This window comes from Typha angustifolia, chromosome 14 (assembly GCF_048772165.1).
Source record: "Typha angustifolia cultivar Huaian chromosome 14, ASM4877216v1, whole genome shotgun sequence".
In the NCBI taxonomy this organism is placed as follows: domain Eukaryota; kingdom Viridiplantae; phylum Streptophyta; class Magnoliopsida; order Poales; family Typhaceae; genus Typha; species Typha angustifolia.
Genome location: NC_133252.1, coordinates 10,454,224 through 10,467,359, shown reverse-complemented (window position 1 = coordinate 10,467,359; position 13,136 = coordinate 10,454,224). Strand labels below are relative to the sequence as shown.

Sequence of the window (13,136 nt, the reverse complement as noted above, 5' to 3'; positions counted from 1 at the left end):
TTTTTTCGCCTTTAAAGTAGCAACCTCGTTAAGTTGTGACATAGTATCATACTGCCATTGCCTTTTTACTATATTCTATCACTACACCACTCACTCCACGATGAGGTTCATGGCTCATAATTGGAGTTTTTGACCGATGTACTGCTAGTAAAATTTATTACCGATTTACTATTACTCTACAAACTATTTACTAGAATGTAGATTTTTGTAAATAAATCACTTTGACAGCAAGCTGTTTGTGAAGTCACTTTAGAACTACTCATTTAGGACAATATAATGCTTTCATCAAAAGTGATTCTCTTTTTAAGTTATATTGCAGTTACAGAGCTCATGGTGTACAATGACATTAGGGTTTGAATTCTAGCATACATGATAATTAATACCTGTAGTAGTTTGGTAAATTATTTGAAAACTATACCATGTAATTCCTTTTTAGCTCATTTGCAAACCTACAGTTCAGCAACCAGTGTTGTACTGATTCATCCACCAAAAGTCCACTAGAAGCCAGAGAGTGCTTCATCCCTTCTTCCAAGAGAGCCCACTAGCATATTCCAAGGGAGCCCACTGGCATTATCTCCCTATCCCAATTATATGTAAATCATTTGAACTATCACCATTTTCTAGATAATCTTCTAAACTCTTTTTGCGACACATTGACCATCTAAATTATTAAAAATATCTCAAACACGCGACCCGTAATTCTCGGTACCTTTTTCATCTATAAATTGCAACATGTAAGTCGCACGAACAGTTGTATAATATGTTTACTCTTATATCTTAAAGGGAATAAGACAGAAATTTCACACTAATTATAAGTAAGGTGGAAGATAACTACTTGCTTGTGAAAGATTCTTACACACAACTATTCATAGATCTGGAGTTCTCCCCCTATATCCAATTGTGCTACTTTCAATCCTGGGTACTGAAAATTATGTGAGCTTGAGTAAGGTTAGAACCCCAAAAATCCCATGGAGTAATAGAGAAGACTAGGCTGTTTCAACCTCCCACACACTCGGATATGAAATACCATATGCCCAAGGTCTACTCTTTTGCAGGATCTGTCCCAAGGTGAGCTGCAATGCAGATTTTAATTACTAATTCACTTAGGTCTTATTTGGTTTGAGACTAAGCCTCAAACTTAATTAGTTAGTTTTATTTATTAGTCTTAATTTTTTTTTAAAAATAAACTTAATTAGATATATAAAAAAAATAAAAAGATATTTAATTACTAAACTAATTTAGGAGTTCTTGAACCAGTTTCTGAGGGTTTTTTAAACTCAAAGCAAATAAGATCTTACTTACTAATTCAGACTGCTTCACTTATTTATCTCTGGCACCGAGTGTCAGATGTTTTCAATAAGTTTAGGAGGTATCTTATGTTTCCGTAGCTGCATAGAAAATTGTGAGTGATTATAGGTCTAAATGCAATTATTTACACGCGACTCACGTTGTGCTTTAATATTTGGTCTAATATATATATCCTCCTGTGATGACAAAGAGAAGCAAGTGGACATTAACAACCACCACAACAATAGGAATAGTTGTGCCATAACGAATGAAATAGCTGCGTATGGGCTCTCTCTCTCTCTCTCTCAAACTTGTCTGCATGTTTATTAATTTTTGGGATGAATTTATTTGCTGCACTAACTGCAATGCTTCTCTTTGTAATATATATATATGTCTTTCTATAATCTCTTATTCGCATGGTTGATATGTTTACGTATATCTTTCTTTCGATAATCTCTTATTCGCAGGTTGATATTTTTACATGTATATATATATCTTAAAATATTTGGTTACTCATATTCTTATCTATTATACATATTATCTTATAATCGTCCAAAAGTGACATGAAGTGCAAAATCCATGTGTTTATTATCTACAGTAGAGTAATTTTGGACTCTATTGACTAATATCTTGGACCTTTTTGGTCGGCAAACAACTCTTTTTATGTGTGTGTGTGTGTGAGAGAGAGAGTAATCACTTCTTCACAAGTTTCTTTCAAAGGTTTAAAGGAATAATGGGGCAAACTCAAGGGAAAGATAATCATAAATAATTTTTTAATAGAAGGTTATTAAACTTAACAAATGCGCAGGACTAAATTAATCTTTTTTAAACTATAAAGAATATAATATTTATCAACAATTTTTCACTAACAAAAATAAAATGAGATACTTAAATATTTTATTAAATTTAAAAAAGTATTAAAAACATCTTAAATATTTTATTTACTAAATTTAACTGATAGAATGATATTCTACAAATAGCATAGTTAATTGATATTCTAAATATTTTAGCAGCAATTATGCTACTTTATTTTTTCACTAATATATATGCCGGAAGAAAGTTAATTAAAAGGGATATCTAATAATCTTTTTCATTTATGATCCGACTGATCTATTTATAACCTAAAAAGATTATTTATAATCTAAATAATTTATATAAATTTAAATAACTTATGATATGTATAATTTATTTAATAAATAGATCGTGTTCATATTATTTTTTAAAAGAAAGTTCTAATTTATTTAAATAGAACGTGTTCATGTTTTTATTATCACTAAGATCCAAAGCCTGCTGCTAACTGGGAGCTACGTAAAAAGGTTTAAAAATTATTCACTAATAATTACAAGTGGTCTTAACTAAAGTATCTCTCTATTAAGGCAAACATTATTCACTAATGATTTAATATACAGGGTCAAAACACAAAAATTATCTCTCTCTCTCTCTCTCTCTCTTATAGCTGAAAGCTATGTGATGTTATGAGTTCTAATCCTTTTATGTTATATTCATCTAATGTTTAAAATATTAAATTTTTAGTCGTTTACTTGGAGTTTCACTTTTTCGAATTTTGAAAATAAAAGGTCTAAATATAATGGAGATTATTATAACAATATATACACATAAGCATAATTATAATTAATTACCTTTGATTTGCTTAAAAAGATGTACTACTTATGTAATAGATAAGCTTTGTCATCTTATATATATATATGCATTGATGATATATATAAATAAGCATTAGATATACATATAAATAAGCATTTTGTAATACTGAGAGATTTCAAGGTGAAAAATTAATTTTAATATTATTCCACTAAATCTGGAGGGTATTTTAGCTAATTTAATTTACTTAAAAGATAGCATCAATCTCCACTCCTTAAACTAGAAGAAAGAACATTTTAATTAACATTAATATGACAAAGTAATTAGAAGTAATTCTCACTACTAAGATTATTTCCCACATCCTGTTTCTACCTTTAGCTCATCTGTTCTAGTTTATAATTAAACACTCTGTTACTCCACCACCGTTTGGTGCAATATTAAGAGTAAATATTAAAAAAAGAAAATCTAAGTTAAAATGTTTCCTTCAAGACAGCCACAAAGATATATCAAGTGGGAGGAAACTCCAATAAATACACATTGCAGCTTCTTTAATAATATAATTTGCCCACTGGTCTCCTAATAAATGCTGAATCTCTGTAGATATGAGTTGCTGGAAGGACAATAAACAGAAAGAATATCACCAAACTTATAACAAATTTCTTTAGAGATTAATAAGTTTGGATGGAAATTAATCTACCTTTCAAACTGCTAGCTTTTTGTTTGTTGAAATATTTTATTTCATTATTTTAAAAAAAAAAACTAATTTGATAAATAAAATTTAGGAGAGGGTTAGTTTGGTCAAAACCTCTAGAAGTCCTATAATCACGTACAGAGAATCCACTGCAGCCTAAGCTGCGACTGGTTATCGATTTCTTCTCTTCTTCGTATCAAAGACACTCTCTCTCTCTCTCTCTCTCTCTCTCTCTCTCTCTCTCTCTCTCTCACTTCCCGGTTAAAAGTGAGGAAGTCGGATTTCCACTTCCAGTTAAACATCAAACTCCATCTTCTTCACTTTCACCTTTTCGCCTCTCCACTTTTCGGATACTCTCTCCAATCCAAAACCATATATATGGATAGCATCATATCCTCCTCTTCTCTTTCGCTCTTCTTCTTGATGGATTCGAACTCTCTGCTCCAATAAGCCATCGCCGACGCCATGACTTCTCCGCCCTACCTCACCTTCCTCACGTGCTCTCCTCCTCCTCCTCCCGCTCTCCGCTCCTTCCAATGGCTTGGCTTTCTCTTCTTCTCCCCTTGTCCTCAGCGCCTCCTCTTATCCCTCGCTGACTTTCTCTTCCTTTTTACCCTCCTAATCCTCGCCTTTCAGAAGCTTCTCTCCCGCCGCCGCAGCGAAGCCGATGCCGATAAGCCGCTGTTGGCTAAGCCGGATCCGGTTCGGATCCGTACCGGCTTCCAGTTCGCCCTCGCCCTCGCGGTCTCCTCCCTCCTCGCTGCCTCCTCCCTCGCCCTCCTCGTCGTCGCCCTCTTCCTCCTCCCGAAATCTGAATGGAAGCTTGCCGAGTGTGTCTTCCTCGCGCTCCAATTCCTTGCCCACCTCGCCGCGGTGGCCCTCGTCGCCCACGAGAAGCGCTTCCGGGCCGCATACCACCCCGTTTCCCTCCGCCTCTTCTGGCTCGCTGCCTCCCTCCTCACGTCCCTCCTATCCGCCTCCGCGGCGGTTCGCCTCGCCTCGGGTAACCCGATTTCCCCAGATGACGCCGTCTCCCTCGTCTTCCTCGGCCTCACCCTCCCACTCCTCTACCTATCGGCGACCGGATCCACTGGAATCTCCGCCATCGAACCGGTCGAGCCCTGTTTGATCGGAGATGACGTGACCCCCTACGCTACCGCCTCCCTCCTCTCCCGAGCCACATTGAGCTGGATGAACCCTCTGGTCTCTAAAGGCTACAAGACCCCCTTAAAGCTCAACGACGTTCCGGCCCTCGCCCCGGACGACCGGGCCGAAAAAACCTACTCTCTATTCCGGTCCAACTGGCCCGACCCGGCTGTCCGATCATCCCACCCGGTACGGTCCACCATCTTCCGGTGCTTCTGGCCGTACATTCTCTTCAATGCCTTCCTCGCTGTTCTCCGCCTCTTCGTCATGTACGTCGGCCCCACCCTCATCCAAAGCTTCATCGACTTCGCCAATGGCGACGACCGCTCCATCGGTCGCGGCTTCTACCTCGTGGCCGTCCTCCTATTGGCTAAAACAATTGAAGTGCTGTGCTCTCACCAATTCAGCTTCCACTCCCAGAAGCTCGGGATGCGGATCCGATCCTCCCTCATCACCTCCCTCTACGACAAGGGCCTCCGCCTCTCGTGCTCCGCCCGGCAATCCCACGGCGTGGGGATGATCGTAAACTACATGGCCGTGGATGCGCAGCAACTGTCTGATATAATGCTCCAGTTGAACTACCTCTGGCTCATGCCGTGCCAGGTCGGCGTCGCCCTCGCGCTGCTCTACACCTACCTCGGCCTCTCCGTCATCTCCGCCGTCGTCGGCGTCTTCGGGATCATGGTCTTCGTCCTCTTCGCCACCAAGCAGAACAACAAGTACCAGTACCTCCTCATGATGATGCGCGACATGCGGATGAAGGCGACGAACGAGATGCTGAGCTACATGAGGGTGATCAAGTTCCAGGCTTGGGAGGAGCACTTCGAGAAAAGGATCAACAACTTCCGTGAGCAGGAGTACGGGTGGCTCGCGAGGTTCCTCTACTGCAACTCCGGGAACGTGATCGCGCTCTCGTGCGCCCCCGTGTTCGTGTCGGTGCTCGTGTTCGGCACGTGCGTGCTAGTCGGCACGAAGCTTGACGCCGGGCTGGTGTTCACCGCCACCTCGTTCTTCAGGATCCTCAGCGAGCCGATGCGGACGTTCCCCCAGGCGCTGATCTCAGCCTCGCAGGCCATGATCTCAGTCGAGCGCCTCGACGCCTACCTCACCAGCGCGGAGCTCGACCTCGGCGCCGTGGAGCGATCGGACGTGTGCGAGGAGGGCGGGGTCGCCGTCGAGATCCGCGGCGGGGAGTTCGCATGGGACGACGAGGGCGAGGTCGCGCTCAAGGGGATCGACCTCGAGATTCGTGCTGGGGACCTTGCGGCCATCGTGGGGACCGTCGGATCCGGGAAGTCGTCTCTGCTCTCGTGCCTGCTGGGGGAGATGCGCAAGCTCTCGGGAAAGGTACGCCGTATCTCACCGTCATTTTGTATCATGTCCTTCACCTACATTCGCCGTCCCTACGCTTTTGCAAATACGTCCTACCCAACTGTAGTCTTCTACTATTTTGAAATAGACAAATAAGGCCAAAAGTTGGCTTCTGTAAATATGTCCAATCTTTCACAGACTCCTTTTCCGTGCGAATTAATGCCCGAGATTCGTCACACGTGTGAATGTAAAAGTCAAATCCTTGATCAGTGAAGCACGTCTATGGAAATCCGTGCGGCAGCCCGGCGTGTTTCACTCAGTACTCTCTGGAGCCGACAGTGGTTGGGTCGTGAAATTTGCCTAGTTTTGTGTCGGTGAAATTTACTCGAGTTAGATGCGATCGCTTGTGTTTAAATTTTAAAATCGGATTTTGATATATAAAGGATTACGGGGAGTGCATTAGCTATTCTGGACTTGACTTTGACTTCAATCATTTAATTTTGTCCTGAACCAATTTGTCTTTGGAAAGTTGTTGTCGGGTAGATGATTACCAAATATCTCAATTTTTAGACACAATATTGAACTTGAGAAAGTGAAGATAGCTTTATTAGGCAGGAAAAGAACCGTGCATTTGTACATATTACCTACCACTCTGCTCTTAATAGGAGTCATTTGCAAGCATGGAGTCTTGATATGTAGGTGAATCTAGCTTAGTTTGATTCATGTAACAGTTGTGGTCGCTACGGTTTCAATATACTTTATACTTGATATTGCCTAATGGTTGCATCCTTCTATTTATGTGGAGTGTTTTAGTAAGATTCTTGTTGCCCTTTATGTTTTGCTGTTACAGGTTACAGTATGTGGGAGGACAGCCTATGTGGCACAGACTGCATGGATCCAAAATGGGAGCATTCAAGAGAATATCTTGTTTGGGAATCCAATGGATCAAGAGAAGTACAAGGAAGTCATCCATGTATGTTGCTTGGAGAAGGACTTGGAGATGATGGAGTTTGGCGACCAGACTGAGATTGGTGAAAGAGGGATCAATCTCAGTGGTGGACAGAAGCAACGTATACAGCTTGCCAGGGCCGTCTATCAGGACTGCGATATATACCTACTTGATGATGTCTTTAGTGCTGTTGATGCTCATACTGGTTCAGATATCTTCAAGGTGTGGTTCCCTTTTCTTTTGGTCTTTTGCATGAGTTGTTTAAAGTCCTTACATATTCATTGTAGGTTTTAGGTAATGAACATAGAATAAATCAATTACCAGGTACGTTGGCTTTTAATCGTCTTTTCTAGTGTCAGGTTTGTTACAACTATCAGTTATTTCTTGTAGGAATGTGTGAGGGGTGCACTCAAAGGGAAGACAGTCGTGCTTGTGACACACCAAGTAGATTTCTTGCACAATGCTGATACAATATTCGTAAGTATCATCTTCTAGTCCTATGGAGTATTTGTATAACTGGATCATAATTCTAACTCTAAGAAAACACACTTTTACCCTGCATTCTGTTTCAATCTCTCTATCTCTAGTTCTCTATCTGTATCTCTATCAATAAGACTCTAGCTCTTGTGAACATCTTTTCTTCTGATTTCTAATATAACCTGAAGTAAATATGGTTCGAACAAGCAAGCAACACAGGTTGACGACGATAAGTGTTAATGGACTCTGGAAGGTTGAAGGTTAAAAATATATTAGTACATGCTACCATAGAACAGGAGAATGTTTCTCAGCATATCTGATTTGTATTTACTTGCTATTATTTATTAGCTGTTTCATCCTTAGACTTTGACAGATTTCTAATGTTTACTTGAGCATCACTTATTTTTCTTTTTCCATGATGAAAACCACAGGTCATGCAAGATGGGATGATTGTACAGACTGGGAAGTACAATGAGTTATTAGAATCAGGTTCAGACTTTGCAGCTCTTGTTGCTGCTCATGACAACTCAATGGAGCTTGTGGAGCGAAGTGCTCCTGTTACTGGAATTGGTGATCCTCAAAGTACAACATTATATCAACCTGCAACAAATCGCACCAAATCTAACAAGGAGGGTGAGTCTGCAATCTCACCAAAGGCAGAAAATGGCAATTCTAAACTCATTAAGGAGGAGGAGAGGGAGACTGGCCAAGTTAGCTTCCATGTCTACAAGTTATACATCACTGAGGCCTGGGGATGGTGGGGAGTGGTGGCAGTTTTGACAGTTGCGTTGTTGTGGCAGGGTTCTCAGATGGCAAGTGACTATTGGTTGGCATATGAAACGTCCGATGAGATTGGCACTTCATTTCATCCCTCCATATTTATTGAAGTTTATGTCATCTTAGCTTTGGTTATATTTGTTCTTGTCACACTGAGGGCCTTTCTTGTTGCATACTTGGGACTTAAGACTGCTCAGAGCTTTTTCAAGCAGATTTTGGATAGCATATTGCGTGCTCCCATGTCATTTTTTGATACCACCCCTTCTGGGAGAATCCTAAGCAGGGTAATTATTATTTTACTTATTTATGTCATTGTTAATGCCACAAAAGCTATTAGGAAAGATCAGAATATAATTCATTAGCTCAATTTTATACATCTTTTGAAATGCTTGTATTCTGCCTGTTGGATGTGAAATACAAATCTTTAAAATTCTCACTTCTTCTAATTCTTTTCCTGCTGTTCTTCCAGGCATCATCAGACCAAACAAACATTGATCTTTTCCTTCCCTTCATGGTGGGATTAATTGCTTCGATGTACATTGCATTGTTGGGCATCATTATAGTTACATGTCAGGTCGCCTGGCCATCGATCATAACCATAATTCCACTAGTACTGTTGAACTTATGGTACAAGGTATCTTTCACATGCTACAACTCACATCTTTTCTGAAGCATCATTATACATGCTTCCTTGGAAAATATAACGCATATGTGTAGCTCAAGTTCATTAGACATGACATGATATAATTCTACTACATTTAGAATGGTAAGAATGATAGCTTACACAATGTGTTTCTTTTCTTATTTTATGCAGGATTATTATCTTGCAACATCCAGGGAGTTAACTCGCCTTGACTCGATTACCAAAGCACCAGTTATCCATCACTTTTCAGAGAGCATTCTTGGTGTTACAACAATCAGGTGCTTCAAGAAGGAGAAAAGCTTTTTCCAGGAAAATCTTGACAGGGTTAATTCAAGCTTACGTATGGACTTTCACAACAATGGTGCCAACGAGTGGCTGGGGTTCAGATTGGAACTTATTGGGTGTTTTGTCCTCTGTGCCACTGCATTGCTCATGGTTAGCTTGCCGAGCAATTTCATCAAACCAGGTATTTATTTGAAATCCAATTTGAGGTAACTGTGCTTCATCTCATCTTAACGGTCTGTACTATGTTAATATCAATATCATCACCATGATCATCATTATCATTACTCAGCCTCTTGTAAAAATGAGGTCATCAGGTCAGCTTTGGCCAAAAGCTTAAAAGCCAAAAGGACACCATTTATTTACTGTGTTATATATGACTAGCTATCAAAATGATGAGAAAACATCTTGAAGGTTATCTAAATTCACTGAATTCATGTCTCTGAATCCTGAAAAGAGTTCAGCAATTTAGACTAATGCGCAACCCTTTATAAAAATGCTCTTGGCTTGAAAAGATTAGAAAAAAGAAGGAGAAATTAGGAACAAACTCGGAATTATGTAAGAATTATACTAATTTACAAGTCAAAGTGATTTGTCACTGAAAATATTATGTAGGAAAGCTTGTACCCAATCCATCAGCTAATTATTTTCTTGTTCACTAATGCAGAGTTTGTTGGTCTATCTCTTTCATATGGTCTGTCTCTCAACTCGGTGGTGTTTTTTGCAATATGGATAAGCTGTTTCATTGAGAACAGGATGGTCTCAGTAGAGAGGATAAAGCAATTCACCAAACTTTCTTCTGAGGCAGCATGGAGAATCAAAGATTGCCTTCCCACACCAAATTGGCCCACGAATGGAGACATTGCCATCAGAGATCTAAAGGTTTCTTATCCATGATTTTATACTTGAGTTTAGCGTCTTTGCATGTATACCATTCCAAATTCCCTTATTTGCATATTCTAAATTTGTTATTTGCTTCTATACCCCTGAAAAGAACATGAACTGTTTTATATGGATAGCCCTCGAAGTCAACATTTTAGTAGTATAGTCTGAATCATCTTTACAACACAGAAGAATTAACTGCGACTTGCTTTGCAGAAGTAGCTCACTTTGCACTACTTTCTCTTTTAATCTGTGAAAGGTGTAAATTCCATCTTCTGATAATCAAACTTTTAACCTGAGGGTGATTTATGCGAAAATATAGGTTTTTCCACTATGTGTACACATGCAAGTAAACAAAAGGTACATACAGATAGTAGATTTTATAGGGATCCATGCAATTGCCTTTCAGCTTTTTACTTACAAGGTCATTTCTATTTGACATTGTTTTAGTTGCTGATGCTGAAACATGTTCTTCTTTGTTTATGCAGGTCAGGTATCGACCTAATACTCCGCTAGTTTTGAAAGGCATTACAATAAAAATTCATGGAGGAGAAAAGATAGGGGTTGTAGGTAGGACTGGCAGTGGCAAGTCAACACTGATACAAGCTTTGTTCAGAATCGTAGAACCTTGTGGGGGAAAAATAATCATTGATGCCGTAGATATATGTACACTGGGCCTTCATGACCTCAGGTCTCGGTTTGGTATAATTCCTCAAGAGCCTGTTCTTTTTGAAGGAACAATTAGGAGCAATATTGACCCAATTGGACAATACTCAGATGAGCAGATATGGCAGGTACAGGCAGAAGATTTTGTACTCTCTCAATTTGTTTGCTTCTCACTACTGACGATTTCTAATTTCACCTCCTTGCAGGCTCTCGAACGGTGCCAGCTTAAAGATGCAGTAGCTTCAAAACCTGAAAAGCTTGATGCAATTGGTATGCAATTTCTATCTTTGATATGCTGGTTGACTAAATTCTTCACTTTTAATCTTAATTTCTTCCGTCTTAAAATTTGTCTTTCAATGCAAATTTCAAGATAGATGCTGTGCTCTACTAACTGAGGGAAGCTGCAGTACCTATCATATTAATGCTTGATTTGTCGCACTTACTTCCTCTGACCTAAAATGACATAATTCCCATAGACAATAGGTGATACTTGGTTACTAATTGAGTTTGTAAAGTGGGTTAATTCAATCAATGAATAAGATTGGTATTTTGTCACTTACATTAGCTTTTCAAATTACATAATTCGATCATACTATTTAAAATTCTAGATATATTAACTAATTCAAATACTTATATTTAGTGCTTTGTTAGTGGAATTATCTACTCATATGCTCTTTCAATCATATTATGCTGAACCATTTTACAGCTATTGCCAAGTTAGTAGCCCGTGTGTAGAACTAAGTCGATCTTGTTGGCTTGTCATTTTATAATGTTCAATTTTTTCCATATCACCTGCATCCTTAAATCCTTAACCACAACTTTCTGCATTGAAACTACTCAATTTAAGTCGTTGACGATGGGGAGAATTGGAGCGTGGGACAGAGACAGCTTCTTTGTTTGGGCCGCGTCATGTTGAAACGTAGTCGAATCCTCTTCATGGATGAGGCAACTGCTTCAGTGGATTCACAGACTGATGCTGTGATCCAGCAGATCATCCGTGAGGACTTCTCAGCCTGTACAATCATCAGCATTGCTCACAGGATACCAACAGTCATGGACTGTGACAGAGTTTTGGTCATTGATGCAGGTAATCTTTTCAAATCCTCCTCTTATGTCTTATACATGTCAAGGAGCGGTTCATTTAGTTTTCGCAGTAAACATAAGAAAAGTTATTTCTGATCAGGTCTGGCAAAGGAATTTGACTCGCCATCAAACTTGATTGAATGCCAATCATCGCTCTTCGGGGCGCTTGTTCAAGAGTACGCAAATCGATCATCAGATATTTAGGCTAACTAGCTGATGCTTAAGCCTGTTGACAAAATTTAAAGAGGTGCTCGGAGTCCCTAAGGTTAGTGACAAGAGAGCTCAAGATGCACATTTCTTTGAGCGGATCATATTCTTTCTATATCTATTACGGGTTCTGCTCATCCTTATTTAAAGAACAATTCCATGAAGAAGCCACCGCTACCTTAGCGATCTAAATGGTAATTTTCTTGTAGCTGCTTATGCAGCATTGCAGTTTTGAAGATGTGAAGTACAAAATTGTTCCAAGTGAAAAACGAGGCTGCAGATGTAGTGGAGCAAGATCCTTCCCTTAGTTTTAGTTGAAGGCATTTAATAAGTCAGCATGAGACAAAGATCAGCTCTAACTTGAAGTTCGGAATGAATTTCATCTGTTTGGAATGAACAAACTTGAGTTGATCTTTTTTTTTTTTCCCCAATAAATTTTGTTATTTGGAAAGAGGTAGTAGTATATCAAAATTCAGTGTATTAATTTTTCTACTACTTTTTTGTCTTCTCGTACTAGCAATGAATCATTTTTAAAGTTCTACGGCTAACACCGGAATGATAATGACATTAGATTGGGCGTGTCGATTGATGATTATTTTTTATCGGAAACGTTTTATTGCAAACCAGATAAGAGAAAAGGAGAAAGAAAAGGGTAAAGAAACCAAAGATCATTTTTTATTGCTGTCAGAACTCAACCCAGAATGCCAGAACTAAACAGTACAACCTTTGTCCTAGCAAAATGTTAATATATTCTTGACCTTATTATAAACTATTCTATTATTTAGTTAAATATTAGTGTAAAACATAATAATTACATCTGATATTAAAGTAATAAAGAATAGTGTTGAAAATTAGTAACATTTTAAACCAAAAGACAAGATTACTCTTGATTAGATGTAAAATAGTAGTAATAATTAGGTGTTGTCTAATCTGAAAACAAAACAATAATTTTAAGTTATTATTAAATAAATTTGTTGAAATTGTATGAAATAAGAGAAAATAGAATAATGTATTAGCATCCCAGAAGAAGCTAAGTTATTGTTTAGTTACTATTAATTTTTATTTAAAAGGATGACTATTACTATTCCACAGTGAGTGAATAGGAGGTTAAATTTTAGACAAAACTTATGCATGAC

At 38.9% G+C, this 13,136-nt stretch overlaps 1 protein-coding gene across 2 annotated transcripts; it reads left to right on the top strand.

Annotated features, from left to right (window-relative positions):
• Positions 1-3,806: 3,806 nt before the first annotated feature.
• Positions 3,807-12,562, top strand: LOC140775466 (ABC transporter C family member 14-like). Of its 2 annotated transcripts, XR_012106753.1 has the most exons (12): positions 3,807-6,070; positions 6,885-7,205; positions 7,374-7,460; positions 7,892-8,521; positions 8,707-8,871; positions 9,052-9,346; positions 9,830-10,044; positions 10,533-10,838; positions 10,917-10,980; positions 11,558-11,797; positions 11,894-12,058; positions 12,210-12,561. XR_012106753.1 is itself a non-coding variant. In XM_073118780.1 (11 exons), the coding sequence occupies exons 1-11, from the start codon at positions 4,043-4,045 to the stop codon at positions 11,995-11,997; spliced, it is 4,455 nt and encodes a 1,484-aa protein (XP_072974881.1). In that variant the 5' UTR covers positions 3,807-4,042; the 3' UTR covers positions 11,998-12,562. The 2 variants fall into 2 exon arrangements, 1 of the variants encoding a protein (XP_072974881.1); XM_073118780.1 differs by having other exon boundaries at positions 11,894-12,562.
• Positions 12,563-13,136: the final 574 nt, after the last annotated feature.